The sequence below is a fragment of the Nycticebus coucang genome, chromosome 10 (assembly GCF_027406575.1).
Source record: "Nycticebus coucang isolate mNycCou1 chromosome 10, mNycCou1.pri, whole genome shotgun sequence".
Classification (NCBI taxonomy): domain Eukaryota; kingdom Metazoa; phylum Chordata; class Mammalia; order Primates; family Lorisidae; genus Nycticebus; species Nycticebus coucang.
The window spans coordinates 21425302-21441176 of record NC_069789.1 but is presented as its reverse complement, the minus strand read 5'-3'; the positions used below and the strand labels follow the sequence as shown (position 1 = coordinate 21441176).

At 39.5% G+C, this 15875-nt stretch overlaps 3 protein-coding genes across 11 annotated transcripts in view; 1 reads left to right on the top strand and 2 right to left on the bottom strand.

The window, feature by feature from the left end:
* LYST (lysosomal trafficking regulator) overlaps window positions 1-15875 on the top strand; it is a 205892-nt gene that overhangs the window by 189276 nt on the left and 741 nt on the right. For all 9 annotated transcript variants that reach the window (XM_053605218.1, XM_053605216.1, XM_053605215.1 and 6 more), the window contains 4 exons: window positions 9481-9620; window positions 9891-9988; window positions 14475-14631; window positions 15034-15105. In XM_053605218.1, the coding sequence (XP_053461193.1) occupies window positions 9481-9620; window positions 9891-9988; window positions 14475-14631; window positions 15034-15105 (467 nt within the window). The remainder of the gene's footprint in view (window positions 1-9480; window positions 9621-9890; window positions 9989-14474; window positions 14632-15033; window positions 15106-15875) is intronic.
* LOC128596361 (uncharacterized) overlaps window positions 3102-15875 on the bottom strand; it is a 37214-nt gene continuing 24440 nt past the window's right edge. Inside the window, exon 3 of the mRNA XM_053606027.1 lies at window positions 3102-3305. The gene's annotated coding sequence lies outside the window, so the exon portion shown is untranslated. The remainder of the gene's footprint in view (window positions 3306-15875) is intronic.
* Window positions 7918-8381, bottom strand: LOC128595967 (40S ribosomal protein S24-like). Its single transcript, XM_053605219.1, has one exon. It carries the CDS (start codon window positions 8342-8344, stop codon window positions 8060-8062), a length of 285 nt encoding a protein of 94 aa, XP_053461194.1. The 5' UTR covers window positions 8345-8381; the 3' UTR covers window positions 7918-8059.

Sequence of the window (15875 nt, the reverse complement as noted above, 5' to 3'; positions counted from 1 at the left end):
GTGGCAAGTCGACTGGCAAGGAGATAGGAGGCAACGTTTACATTTGTCTCCCCAAGCTGGAGTCTGAGTAGCAGGTCTTCTGGGCACAGAGAATCTGTGGGAGAGATGAGAAAATGCCATGAGGTGCCACCTAGCCAGGTCACGCAGGTAGTGATGAGTCCTTGGCTGTTAAGTTTAGACTGCACTAAACGAGGCGCTGCTTGCTTCCCAGTCCAGCCCCTCTTGCTCCCAGTACTCAGGGTCTGTTTGTTTCTGGCAGGCTCTGGGGTCATAGTCAGACATGCTTAGTTCCTCAGGCCACGCTCAGGTTGCATGACCTGCCAGCGGGGAATCTGTTGCCCTGAATAACAGCTCATGGTTGTGTTGCCTTTTGTTATATTTTGTTAGTGAACCAGACTGAAGTGGTTTCTGTAGTTACTGCAGCTGTCCAGACAGGATAGCGCAGTGAGGGCAGGATGAGGAGTCAGGCACGTGCAGATTATTGCAGGACAATGGAGTGTAAGCTCTAAGGAAAGCTCACATACAGGTTGGAGGAACAGAGATGAGGGGCCACCCGGATGTCAGGGAGCTTGAAATGTGGATCTCAGAGAATCATTTTACAAGTGGAGTAAAGAGGAAGGAACGTTGCAGGTAGAGGAACCAGTTCACACAACAGCCTGAGGTTAAAGCCGTGGTAATATGAGAGGGAGGCAAATAGTTTTATGTGTAGTTTAGACTATAACATTGGGGAAAGGATGACAAAAACAAGGTAGAAAAGTAGACTGAGGCCAAGGGCAAAGTTCGTATATGCCATGGTAAAAAGAGTGCTAAGGAATCTGAGCAGAAAAGTGTTAGGATTCTTCAAATATCTCCTTTTTTCTCCTTGTTATCCCCAAAGACTTAAAATGAAGGTTAACTGTATAACATTGCTGATATTCATGGCTGCCATTGCTTTTAATCTTCTGAGTTCACCCTTCTATTTCCTTTCTCCTACAAATCTATTCCAAACCCTGCTGCGAGGGCCTTGTCAGCTCACATGCTTGGACCATTTTGCACCGTGACATAAATACCTGTCTAACAACTGGCTTCATCTTTTGCTTTTTATTTCTTCTGGCTTTTCCCAGCACTTTAAACACCCCGTTCTTATTTCACCTATGTCTGCATTTTTAATTGTGTGTTAACAGGTTTTTTTCATAAGGTTAAGCTGTCAGTAGAGGAGTAACTGGTCACAGAATAGTTTTTAATGGAGCGTGCTGATCAAGGGTGTTGCCAGTAAAACTTAAACACAGCAAGACACATACACTTCTTTAAGTTTTGAAGCCCTGGTAGATTTGTGAAGGTTTATCCTGCTTACCTTTCTTCCTCAGTTATATTATTCGCCTCAAAGCAGATTTTCCTCTCTTTGTAGAGGTTTTTTGGTAATGAAGTCATGAAATTAACGATTATTATTTAAACAATGCCAAAACTGCTACTTAGCTCTATGGTTGTATTATTGTTTGTTTGGGTTTTTTTTTTTGCAGTTTTTGGCCAGGGGCCAGGCTTGAACCCGCCACCTCTGGCATATGGGGCTGGCACACTACTCCTTTGAGCCACAGGCGTAAACACCCCGTTCTTATTTCACCTATGTCTGCATTTTTAATTGTGTGTTAACAGGTTTTTTTCGTAAGGTTAAGCTGTCAGTAGAGGAGTAACTGGTCACAGAATAGTTTTTAATGGAGCGTGCTGATCAAGGGTTTGGGGAATTTATAGACACTGTCACTTTCTCTCAGGGAACATCTCACCATTCTGCTGTCTGTACAGTTGCAGTTTGACCCTGCATCTGTGCAGTCCGCAGGAAACACTTCATGCTTGCCAGTTTCTGTTCTACACCTTCCCAAGCCTCCAAATGCAGTGATTTTAAAAGTATTCAAGTTCCACGTTCCCCTTTCCGTTAGCTTTGATACAAAGACAGGCCTCACAAGTGCCATGTGGGATGTGGCCAAAATCATTGTTTGAAAATGTTTTCACGGGGATCTTGTGAAATACCTTCCGTAGCTGGTATAGCATACCCAACTTTGAGCACTGTTTCTGTTGAATTGCCTAAGATAGTAGCTTCTAAAATGCATTCTACGTAACAATGACTAACGTGACTTATTATATGCAATTGTTAGCTATCAGCTAACTTACATATTAGAGGAAAATGCCTTCTAATAATTACAACTGACTTTAAAATAGTTGCTCTGGGGATGGCGCCTGTGGCTCAGTCGGTAAGGCGCCAGCGCCCCATATACCGAGGGTGGCGGGTTCAGACCCAGCCCCAGCCAAACTGCAACCAAAAAATGGCCGGGCGTTGTGGCGGGCGCCTGTAGTCCCAGCTGCTCGGGAGGCTGAGGCAGGAGAATCGCTTAAGCCCAGGAGTTGGAGGTTGCTGTGAGCTGTGTGAGGCCACGGCACTCTACAGAGGGCCATAAAGTGAGACTCTGTCTCTACAAAAAAAAAATAAATAAATAAAAAATAAAATAGTTGCTCTGGTGTCACTATTTTACTGATTAAATAATGTGGCCACATCCTCCTCATATAAATAAACGCCTATATTTCTCTTCTCTGGTGTTAGAGAAAAAAATAAATTGCTGGTGTTAAAAGACTATATACGTAGCTTACTAGAGGTAGTATTGCTTCGTTAAAAAACGATATTTAAAAGAAGAAGGTTTGCACAAGATTCCTACTCTACCCACTAGAAATTAGTTTCTAGCCCATTAGTGAATTGTCTAGTAACACTGCTGCCATCATTTTAAAGTGTAGAGTTTATGAAAGTGTCAAAAGGTACTATAGAGCCCCCTGTAACTGTTACTCACATCACAGAGCAAAAGGTGAAGGCCAGGTCCATAAATCTGTGCTCTTACATTCTTTCCAGTGCATTAATATATTTACAGAAATGAATGGGAATGACAGTGGTTGGTAGGAGAGCGGCCCAAAGTTTTAGGAAAATATTGACCAGAAGATCCCAAACTTGTAATTTATCAAGTAGAACACTAACCTCACTTTAGTTTTGATGTTAAGGCAATTCATTCATCTGTACTCAGCAAATTGGGAGGCAGTTGCTCTATTTAAAAGTGCAACACTGAAGGAAATAAAACAGAAATGAAATAATAAAGATAGTAATTAGTATTTATTGAATGTGTACTTTGTATCAGGCATTATTCTACACTGTTTACATGCTCTGATGAACTGACTCTTCATAACAACCCTCTGAGGGAGGTGTTGTCGTCCAGATGAGAACACTGAAATGGAGCGTTAATCCCTCTGGTCACTTGCCCAAGGTGTCCCAGCTGGTTCATTGCAATGGCCTGTCAAATAGCAGATTATAGGATTAAGGAATTGGAAGGCAGATCTGAAAAACGTTATACCAAACGTAACTTGAGAGTTAAAAAGAAAAGATGAGGAAAGAGGTGATGTGGGGGCTGGAATGAGAAGGTCCAGACACCGCTAATTGTTACAGAACGAGAGAATGGAAGAAAGGCAGGATTTGAAGAGATAATGACAGAGTTTTCCAGAATTAAAACTTGAATTTTGTGTTAAAGAATCACAATAATTCCCTGGAAGGATAAATAAAAATGAGTCAAACCTATCTCCCATTGTCCCAGCTTAGTCCTTCACCAGCTCCTGCCCAGATAACTGCACTGGCCTTCTCACTGGGGGCCTGGCCACCGGTCTCACACCCCTGAGGGTGACTCTCCCTGCAGGCTGTCTGTAGTAGTCTTCACGAAATGCCAACTGGATCATTTTACTCCTCTTTAAAATCACTTAATGGCTCCTCATTGCTTGGAGGAGGAATGCAGGCTAGTAGGCACACACTGGCCGCCATGATCTGGCCTCTGCCCCACCCGCGCCCATTTCTCCCTACTCCTTACTTCCCTCCCGGTAGTGCCCCTTTCCCTCCTGTCTCCTTTTCCTCACACTTAGAGCTTCCTTAGCCCAGAATGCCCTTTGACAGTCCTTTTTCATTGTCAGAGTAAATTCTGCCAGTTCTTCAAACCTCAGTTCACATGCCATTTCCTCACGGAATCCTGCTTTCACTCCCTCTGCCTGACCCCCAGCCTGAGGAAGTGGCTGAGTCCTGGGTTTCTGAGGTTCTCTGTGAAAATCCACTTTGGATTTCTCACTTCTTACTGCCACGGAGCTCCTGGAAGAAAAGAATCATCTCTCTGCCCAAGTCCTAGTGCAGGGACAGGCACGTAGTAGTTAGGTATGTAGCAGTGTTTGCTGGACGAATGAATGAATGGATTGCATTCCAGAAAGAAATTCTGTGAGGAAATTTCTTGTGTCTTAAAAGAGTTATTCATAATAACCTTCCCCTGAAACAAGACTAGATAATATATTAAATATATATATTACTAAATATATACTAAAATATATTTATATTTTAATAATATAAAATATATATTTATATTTTGATATATTATCAATATATGGATAAAATATATTGATCCTGTCTTAGTTTTTTTTTAAGTCTTTTTTTTATTAAGGGGGTACAAATATTTTCATTACATGGATAGCTTTTGTAATGCTTAAGTCAGGGCTGTTAGTGTGGCCATTACCCACATGGTGTTCATTGTACTTAAGAAAAGGTTTTTAATCCCTTCTTTTCCCCTTTCTTGATTTCTAATGACCTTTACATCTCTCTGTGTCCACGTGTGCCCATCGGTTAATCCTCAACTATTAGAGAGTACATGGGTGGTTATTTTTCCATTCATGAGATACTTCACTCAGGATAATGGTCTCTATCCAAGTTGCTGCAAAAGACATTACTTCATTCCTTTTTCTCTAAGTAGTATGCTATGGTATATAAAGACCACATTTTCTTTTTTTCTTTCTTTTTTTTTAGAGACAGAGTCTCACTTTGTCACCCTCGGTATAATGCCGTAGTGTCACAGCTCACTGCAACCTCCAGCTCCCTGGGCTTAGGCAATTCTCTTGTCTCAGCCTCCCGAGTAGCTGGGACCACAGGCGCCCGCCACAATGCCCGGCTATTTTTTTGTTGCAGTTTGGCTGGGGCTGGGTTTGAACCTGCCACCCTTGGTATATGGGGCCGGCGCCCTACCCACTGAGCCACAGGCACCGCCCAGGACCACATTTTCTTAACCCACTCATGAATGGATGGGCACTTAGGTTGATCCCACATCTTTGTGATTATAAATTGTGCTGCAATAAACATTAAATTAAAAAGCTTCTGCACAGCAAAGGAAATAATTGATAGAGCAAATAGCCTACAGAATAGGAGAAAATATTTGCAAACTATACATCTGATAAAGGGCTAATATCCAGAATCTACAAGGAATTCAAACAAATCACCAGGAAAAAACAACCTTATTAAGAAGTCAGGAAAAGACATGAACAGAAGTAAAAAAGATACACAGATGATCAAAAAACAAATGCTCAACACCACTAACCATCAGGGAAATACAAATTAAAACCGCATTACAGCACATGCATCTTTAATTTTTTCAATTAACAACAATATTGAACAAATGGAGTATGGTTTTAATTATTCATAATTCATTTAGGAATAAAATCTTTGTAAACTAAAAAAAAAAAAAAAAAAAAATTAAAACCGCAAAGGGAAATCACCTTGCCCCTGTCAGAGGGGCTGCTTTTAAAAAGTCAAAGGACAACACTTTGGCACAGATGTGGTAGAAAGGGAACACTTACATGCTGTTGGTGGGACTGAAAATTAGTACAAAACAGTATGGAGATTCCACAAAGAAATATAAGCATACCATCCATCCCCGCAGTCCCACTACGAAGCATCTACCCAAAGGAAAAGAAGTCATTTTATCAAAAAGACACTGGCACTCAGTTTTGTTTTGTTTTGTTTTGTTTTTTAAGTCTTAAAAGCATGATGGAGCTGAAAAGCTAGTAAAAAAGTACCAAACCAGAGAGGTAAATAAGCAGAAAGGGAGCATTAGCCTTTAAGACAGTTGTCACTCCTAGAACATTGACACTATCTTTGGACACGCTTGTTTATAGAAGAAATAGAAAACAACACCTAGGGATGGAGCAAGCTGGAGAGTGCCAAGGAGCCCTCCTCAAAAAGCTGGTCCCCAAAGGGCAGTCCTCTCAGCATGAAGGTGAGTTGGATCAGACCAACTCTGCATGAAATTACAGCCTAGGTTAGAACTCCCTAGGTTGTCCAGGATTCTTAAAGACTTGACTTTGCCTTAAGGAGGCCCTAAACTGAAGCAGCGATCTTCTTCACCTGGCAGAAACAGGGAAGGTACTTGCATTCTGTTCTGCAAACAGAGGAATTCCTAAAAATAATTTTTTTAAGGCAGTGACAAAAACACAAAACAAAGCACATAAAGAAATTATAAGTAAAGAAAGACATGAATATATGAAAAAATTAAAACTTAGTTATAATAAAAGAAATATAATTTAAAGGAATCCTGACTGTTATTTAAAACTTAGGAAACTTTCAAAGATTTAGAATGTGGAGATCAAAAACTCAAATGTTTTAGAGCTCAAGCATGAAGCAGCTCAGACTGCTGTGGGCAAGGAATTCCTCAATCCCAGATACCCCAAAGCATGGTTTGAAAAGGGTTCTGGGCACATCTCCATGGCCCTACAGACTCCTGGCTGTGGGAGGGTCACAAGCAGAGAGCCAGAATGCAGCCCTCTGTTGTCATTCTGCTCCTGGGGATGAAATTGCAAGGGTACAGTGCGAAAAATAAACTATTAAGTTATTTTCAAATAAATAATCTATAAGGCTCAGAGAGGCAAACAGTTTCACATGCCAAGAGGGAGCAAGGATGTGCCAACCTAAAACCACATGGGGTTTTGATTGTGTTCTTTATAATGTTAACATTTCAAATAATACTGAAATCATCGAGATAATCTTTATAATCATCAAGAGTAAGGGAGGAACTTTGACCATACTCACTAGTGGTCTTGTGTCAACATCAAAGCCTGGGGAAACAAAAATATAGGGAGGTAGATAAAAGGACTAGGTTAAAATTGACTTTAATAAAGAACATACATCAACATGGGTGGAGGGGGTGCAAACATTAACTACTTTCTAATCTAAAGTACTGGTCTATTCCAACACATTCTAATCTGACTTAGCAAACTGTTTCAAACCAGTCAAGCATTCTGTCCTTTCTTGCTGTCTTAATAGCTTTAAAGGTTAAGGCAACAGGCTCTTGCCTTTTTGCATTCCTTAACAAATGCTTGACCATTATTTCATTTTAATTCTTCTACCCTTAACCTACAACCATCTAAATACAGGGCCCAGGGACCCGGGCCTAAGCCTTTTGCCCTTGTTAAAAACTGACCTGGCCCCTGCGATTGTGTTCATTTGGATGTCCCAGACCCCAGCTTAACAGGCAGCAGCTACACAGTCTGAGTCAGTTGTTAAGTAAGAATGTAAGCCTGGCATTACATTGTTGATTCTTTAAGTGTAAAATATGTATTTCTGTATGAATATAATACTGAAGTATATGGCAGTTGAGATAGATTAGCTACACCTAATATATCAACACAGATATACTTTAAAAACAATAGAACAAAAAAAGGCATGATGCAAAACATCCCTACAGAATAATATACGTGTCAAGTTCAAAAACATGAAAAATAATCTAGTATTTAGAAGAATAAAAATGTATATAAGAACATAAATACAAAATTTAAGACAGTAGTAACTTCTGACAAGGAGAAGAAATAGGATGTGGAACAGTACACAAGTTGTGTATATAAGGTTTAATTAGTATTAATTAATTAAAAAGTAAAGCGATAATATAAAACAGTAAGATTTAACTGAGTGGTCAGGATATAGCTCTTTATTAGACTTATTCCTTCTGCTTTTTTTATATTCTGTGAAGGGGAAATATTTAAATGCACTAGAACCTCCGTAATTGACCAGCTCCTGAAGTGGACCTAATTTTCTTTTTTTTCACATGAAAAGTCTTTATTAATCTTCTTGTGAAAAATCTATACAATGGCTGCAGATAACATCACTGTAGAGTCTTTAGTCCTTCGCCTTTTTGCCAGCACCAACATTAGCCTTTGCAGACCCCCTGACTTTCTTCCTTCTGTTCTTGCGTTCCTTTCACTGCTTTTTTGATATCTTTTTCTTCTCATACGGGCCATGCCTTGCAAGTCTCTGTTTGGGTTCATTTTTCTTTGCATAATCCAAAGAATCGTAAATCATGCCAAAGCCCGTTGTCTTCCCACCACCAAAATGAGTTCTGAATCCAAATACAAAGATGACATCAGGTGTGGTCTTGTACATTTTGGCTAGTTTTTCTCTAATTTCTGTCTTTGGTACTGTTGCCTTCCCAGGGTGAAGGACATCAATGACCATTTGTTTCCTCTGAAGTAGTCGGTTAGTCATGAACTTCCTGGTCTGGATAGTTACTGTGTCGTTCGTGATGGCGGGTGATCCTCTGGACCTAATTTTCAAGGCCAGACGTGCACCACATGTACATGTCCGTATACTAGGCCTAGTTCCTTATGTTGACCAGCTCCATAGGTGGACTAGTTCGCTACAGTCCCTTGAGTGGTCAACTTACAGAGGTTCTATTGTAATGTATGATAATAAACAGGAGCCAAACCCTCTGTGAATATCTACCACCTGTGAGCCAGTGTGGACCCCAGAGCATCACTTTGCCGCCTTTGATTTAGAAATTCAGCTCATACTGTTAAGTAACAGTGGCATTGGGACCACTAGCAGCATGAGTTGGTACAACACCTTCTAAAAGTTCACTGGAAAGAGCTATAAAATTATTAACATTCATTGACCCACTAGTAGGATTCTGGAGATTTATTATAAAGAAATAACTCAGAGGAAGAATAAAACTTCTATACATGAATAATTTATGGCATTATTTATAATTAAAAAAACTGGAAACAATGTTAAATGTCTGTCAAGGAAGGATGTTCAAGTAAGTTATGGTGTACTATCTCTACAGAATATTGTAACACCATTCAGAATTACAGTAAGACAACTTCCCTATCATTGACAACTTCCCTGCAGTGGCCACCTCCTTAATAGACCAGACAGGCATCACACGTACACGCCAGTCAGTACAGCAGGCCTGGTTCCTTATGTTGACCGCCTCAGTATGTCGACCAGTGTGTACAGCCCCCAGGGCGGTCAACTCACAGAAATTCTATTGTATTTTGAAGATAGTATCAAAACTGGAAAATGGTTAATAGAGAATGTGTAAAATATGAAATAGGAAATTATTTGTAAGACAATATTACAATGATAAAAACACGTGTACTTGAAGACTGGGCAAGAATAGACAAAAATTGAAAAGCATATAAGTTGAAAGTGTGAGCAATTTAAAATTTCTTAAATTCCTTATTAGTTTTCTTCTTAAAGAAGTTGAACTGGATAGGATTGAAAAATATGGATTGGAGAAGAATATTTGAATCACTTTGGCTATGTTATTTTTGAGGTACTATCCTGGGGTACTCTGCTGTGATGGTTTTTATCTTATACTTTACTTAATTTTTAAATTTCAGCCATCAGAGATAGAAATGGAGACTCAGACCCATCTCTATGGTCACACAGAAGAGATCACGAACTTATGCGTTTGCAAACCATATAGTATTCTGATAAGCGTGAGCAGAGATGGAACCTGCATCATATGGGATTTAAACAGGTACAGAGGTCTCCAACTCAAACACAGCTATTTTTAATATCTCAGTTTTTACTATGTGAAATAGCTATGCTTAAATATATAATTTCAAGCCTGAAACGCATGCTTAAAAGTATGATTACCTTCGTAATTTTATGGAAACCAGAAGGTCAGATAGGAAAGCTTGTACTCCTCAGGAGTAACAGGTACATGGACTAAGAAAAAGAATTATAAAATAAGAGAACATGATTCTGTGGACCAATTACATGCAAATTCATATCTTTTGTCTTTCAGGTTGTGCTACGTACAAAGTCTGGCAGGACACAAAAGCCCTGTCACAGCCGTCTCTGCCAGCGAAACCTCAGGTGACATCGCTACTGTGTGTGATTCAGGTGAGCTTGCTGGACTGGCACTCCAGCACACTGCCCCACTGGCTGCTATCCAGGGTGAGCTGTTGGATTTCAAATTTTCTCAGGTCCCTGCCCGACCCCTGGTCCCTGAAATACAAGAAGGGCCAAGACTTGGTTCATCAGTGTAAGCAACAACTTATGCATAAGTTAGTATTGTCATTACTTTAACTCTTTTCCTGATCTATGTAAAATTTCACTTGAGCATATTTAAGATAACCAAATGATTGTTACATAATCATCTGAATTCTCTTGGTTTTGGTTTTGCCATCCTTTTTTGTTTCTGCTTTTTAACTATTAACCTTGTTACCTGTCAAAGAACAAAATTTTAACAAATTGAGAGTAAAGATAAAATTGGCTTTTATTAGTGATTCATAAATTGGGCAGTCTCCCTTTATGAAACAGACAGACACTGCAGAGGGAGTGAAGAGACGGGCGTTACGGGCAGAAAAAAAAGGCTGAAGAGTGGCGCCTGTGGCTCAGTGAGTAGGGTGCCAACCCCATATACCGAGGGTGGTGGGTTCAAACCCAGCCCTGGCCAACCTGCAACAAAAAAGGCAGAAGAAAGCAGAATCGAGGAACAAAATGTGAACTGCTCATTTTAGCATAAATTTCCTCATGGGATTAAAGCAGGGAGGACTTCCTTATGGTGCTGGCTCAGGTTGACTGGACACACTCCCACCCCTGTGATTGAATGCTATGAATCTCCTATTTTTAGAAAACTCTCCATTTTCAAATTCCGTGCTATCACATGACACCAGTATGAGTGACACCATTCTGGTTTGATCTGGTGTGTTGGGGCCTATCGCTTGGTTCAAAACAAGGTCCTTAGATAAATATTTTTAACACTCCTGACTAAATGATTAACAACTCTGAACATAATGTTTTCTGATTCTTGAGAGAGAACAATAGTACAGAATAATAATGGAGGTATAATTCACCTTAAAAATTATATGACAGAGAGATCTCCTAATTAAAAGTCGTGTTTTTGTTTTATGTTTCTTCATAAGTACATGTTAAAAAGCTGATGTTTCTGGCAAAGAAGTTGGGAAATTCATGAATTTTCTGTTTGCATTTTTATTTTTAAAGATCTTAAAATTGAAAGAATCCTTTGAAAACCTTTGCTTCTTTCTATCCATTGAGTATAGAGTGTCTTTCACTTAGCTTAGAAAGGGTAGTCCTCTATCCTTTGCTTTTTATATTTTTTGTATCATTTGGTTATTTTCTGACACCAAGTGTCTGATGTCTTTCCAAACCAATTGTCTGATACCAAGGGAGTGCCCAACAGCATAATTCTGCTGATACGGCTTGAAGTTAGGGCTGCTGCTGATTCATGTGATACTGCTTGAAGTTAGGGTTGCTATGACCCCCACCAGGTTCAGTAATTTGCTAAAACAAAGCACAGAAGTCAGTAAAACACTATACTTACATTTATCATAAAGGATAGAATGAGGTGCAGATGTACCTAGGGGCAGGGTCTGGAAGGGTCCCAAGAGCAGGAGGCTCTGTCCTTGTGGGTTGAGGGTTACGGGGCTTGGGTGTAGCACCCTCTGGAGTTTGGGTGTCTCCTCCCACCTGGAAGTGTCTCCAACCTTGTCATTTAGGGTTTTTATGGAGGTTTCATTATATAGACCTGATTAAATCATTAGCCATTACAGACAGAGCTCAACCTCCAGCCCCTCTCCCCTCCCTGGGATGGAGGTGGGTGTTGTCTGAAAGTTCCAATTCTCTACTCCCCCCATCCTGACGCTATCTAGCCCTCCCACCACGTGTCATCTCCTTGACATACAAAAGCCAGTAAATTCTAAGGGTTTTAGGTGAGATCAAATATTGTATTTATTTTTTAATTATACTGCAGGTCTCTGGGAGATTTGTTGTTGTTTTTCCAAAACATTCATTAAGAGTAAATAGTGAGAATAGTATTCAAGAAAAGAAATCTCTTCCATCATGATTAAAGATTTCAGATGTGAACATGTTTTTGCCAGTCTTAGCCCCCAGTCATAAAATAGTATCATGAAAACCTTTCCATTTTCTAACGACCGTAACTAAAGGACAAGATCTCGTTTAAACAGTTGACTTTGGTAATACAAGTGTGAGCAAATGATTGATGACTTTGCCAATTATACATTAACAGATTTTAGTGTGTCACATCGAGAGGGATGCTGGGGAAATAATGTAATGATTTTGTATATAGTGTTCTCCACTTTCTTGTTTTGGCAATGTTTGAAAAGTTAGGACTAGTCCTGAGGGAACTGAATTTTGTAAAGTTAATTATTTTCATGCTGCCTATAGTGATTTATATCTGTGATATTGTTTCAGCTAGGCATATGGGAACTAGAAACAAAATTACTTTTGCTGCAATTACCAACTCACTAGTAGGGTATTCAGGTGTCCCTGGGTAGTGCACAGTATGTGTAGTTATGAAGGGTAAAATATTTTTTCCAATTTGAACCAAAGCCCTCTCACCTTTTCAAAGGCCTCTTTATACATTTGTAAAAGGAATCTTAAAGAACATTTGACATATAAAGAACATAATTTTTTAAATTACTTCTTAAAAGACGCCAAACTTAATATTTAGTGATGCAGACTAGAATTCATCATCCTATTTTCTTACAGGCCAAGAAGGGAAGAAAGTTACAAGATTTAGCCTACCAAAAATCTTGACTATTGGCTCAGTGCCCGGAGCACAGTTTTACAGCACCACCTATATACACCAAGGCTGGCTGATTTGAACCTGGCCTGGGCGAGCTAAACAACAATGACAACTGCAACAAAAAAATAGCCGGGCATGTGGCTGGCGCCTGTAGTCCCAGCTACTTGGGAGGCTGAGGCAAGAGAATCACTTAAGCCCAGGAGTTGGAGGTTGCTGTGAGCTGTGTGACGCCATGGCACTCTACCAAGGGTGACACAGTGAGACTCTGTCTCAAAAAAAAAAAAAAAACTTGACTATTTAGTGGGCACCATCCAAGTAACGTTAAAATCAAAATTAAAAACAGATAAGCACATATGTATGTGCATACATACAGCTGGCCTTTGATTGTGTGGGTTCTACATCCATGGATCTCAACCAACAGAGGAATGAAAAAATGGAGGGACAAAAAAATGTGTGATTGTGTCTGTATTGAACATGTACACACTTTTTTTGTTAAAAATCATTATTCCCCAAACAATACAGTGTAACTACTTCATAGCATCTCTGTTGCATTAGGTACTACACGGGTAATACAGAGACAGGTATATGCCAGCACCACAGCATTTTATGTAAAGGACTTGAGCAAATCCATGGAGTTTGGTATCCACATGGGTCCCTCCTGGGATGTCTAACTTTTTTTTTCCTCTGCCCACATACTGGAAGACTTAAGAGCTGTCTTGGGGCCACACATTAAGTACACAAACACTAACAGAAAGCTGATTAGCTAAAAAAGAAAAAAAAATAGTGCATGGATGTGTCCTTTTTGTGATATCCAACACCACACATAAGCAAAATAGGTCCTCACCAAGTCAGCACGTGGCCTCTGGGTGGCAGGTTGGACACCTTGTAAGAATAAATGTTCTTCTTTTTTTTAAGAGTTTTTAACTAAGGTAATTTTTACTACAGCCTTTTTTTTCCTCTTTAAAAGTCACATTAGTCTTTTCTCACAGCTGATTTCACAGAATATTTTCTACTCTTTTTGGAAATTGTTTGGCGGGCAGCGCCTGTGGCTCAAGGAGTAGGGCGCCATTCCCATATGCCCGAGGTGGTGGGTTCAAACCCAGCCCTGGCCAAAAATCAAAAAAAAAAAAAAAAAAAAAAAAGATGGAAATTGTTTGGATTTCTAGGTATTTTCTTTTTGTTTAGGACACTATTAAAATTTGCTTTTAATACTTCTTTAAAAGCAAGTGGGGAAGGGAACACCACACTTTTAGTCAATGAAGAGAAACATTCTTACAATAGCCTTTTATTTTTAATACCTATTATGCCACGAATTCATGGGGAAAAGGTTCCAGCAGGGAAGCTCCTGACCATTGAATGTGACAAAGCTTTGTATGACCATTATGCTGTGAATTCATGGGGAATAGGTTGCAGCACTTTATGCTTCGGCTCAGGGGGGTCTCTTGGTTCTCCTGTGTGCTATGCTGTACGCCTATTATGCCGTGAATTCAAACATAATTCAGATTTGATAGTTTACATGCTGAAATACTTTTAATTTGTATTTGTAATTAGACAAGGATTTATTATTAATTTACCCTGCACTACATTGGAGATTGCTTTTTTATTTTGTCATTGATCATTGTCCCTAGATAAATATGGGAAACTCTATACAACTCATAAAGTAGTCATTGCATTAATAGTCTTCAGTCATGGATTGCTTATAGACACCATCTCTAAGCAAATAAGCATGGCCCTCAGGGATGCAATGCTGGGCCCCAGTGTGAGTGGCTCTGAGATAGTTGCATTCCGGTAACCTGCAGGATGATTTGGATGTTTTAGCTGGTGGAGGCAGTGACCTCAGACTCTGGACAGTGAACGGAGACCTCGTTGGACATGTCCACTGTCGGGAGATCATTTGTTCCGTTGCTTTCTCCAACCAGCCTGAGGGGATATCTATCAATGTAATTGCCGGAGGATTAGAAAATGGAATTGTAAGGTAGGAAAGAAGAATTTGGATTCTTTTTTTGCTTTTACTCATAAGGACACAGCAGTTTCAGAAATTAGTTTTTGATATCTGGGCATATTAGCATTCAGTGTTTAGAGATTTTTAAGACATCTCCCAATATAGGTTCTTCCTGTTTTATTTCTAAAGAATAAAGATAGCTTTAGTGCAGTTTTGAGTTTTATGTTAATATAAAAGATTAACAGTACGACAGTATATAAAGCTAAAAGTTCCCTTATTCCCATATCTCGCCTGCAAACCTCCCAGTGGTAACTACAGTTCATTGCTTGTTATATTTCCTTCCTAATGACTTACAATGAATAAACAAATACGTAGGGGATTTTAGTGAAGACAGTTTTAGTTTGCATAATTAGTGATGACTTTTTCCCCCTCTAGGTTATGGAGCACATGGGACTTAAAGCCTGTGAGAGAAATTACATTCCTCAAATCAAATAAGCCTATCATAAGGTAAGATCTCCCTGCCCCCATTCTTCATAATATAATTTACGATTATATTTTTCTTACAGCCATATGAAAGCGCACAGACCTAAAAAAAATATGTGGTTGAAGACACCACGAAAAGCTGACCATGTGTCACCTAGGAGGTTATCCATGACCGAGGAGCAAAAAGAGCCACACTGCTTGTCTTCATGGAGCTCAAAATCACAGCCAGAGTCTAATGGAAAGACATGCTGCTCATATGCCCAGGGGAGGCCTCTGGAATTACACTTTTTCCTTCCTTGTTTGAAAAAAACCATCAAAGAGTTCAGTGCATTACGTTCACTTGATAGTAGCAAGAATACACTTGATAAGATAGATAAACAACCAGTTACCCTTTGCTTAGCTGATAAATTTGACTTTCAAAACTCAATTGGAAAAGAAGTGATTCAAATTCTACTTTCTTTTCTTTTTTTTTTTTATGGTTGGGGATTTATTGAGGGTACAAGAAACAAATTCTACTTTCTTAAAATAAATTTATTTTTAATGTACTAAATTTAGAGTTTAAAAGAACCTAAAGTTTTTTTATTATATTACCTTTTTTGCCCTTTTTAAAAAAATTTTTTTTGAGACAGTCTCGCTATGTTACGCTTGGTAGAGTGCCATGGTGTCACAGCTCACAGCAACCTCAAACTCTTGGGCTTAAGCAATTCTCTTGCCTCAGCCTCCCAAGTAGCTGGGACTACAGGTGCCCGCCACAATGCCCAGCTATTTTTTGTTGTAGTTGCTGTTGTTGTTTA

Coding starts and splice junctions, on each gene's coding strand:
- LOC128595967 (XM_053605219.1), bottom strand. CDS start 8,344: ATGACTAACCGACTACTTCAGAGGAAACAAATGGTCATTGATGTCCTT.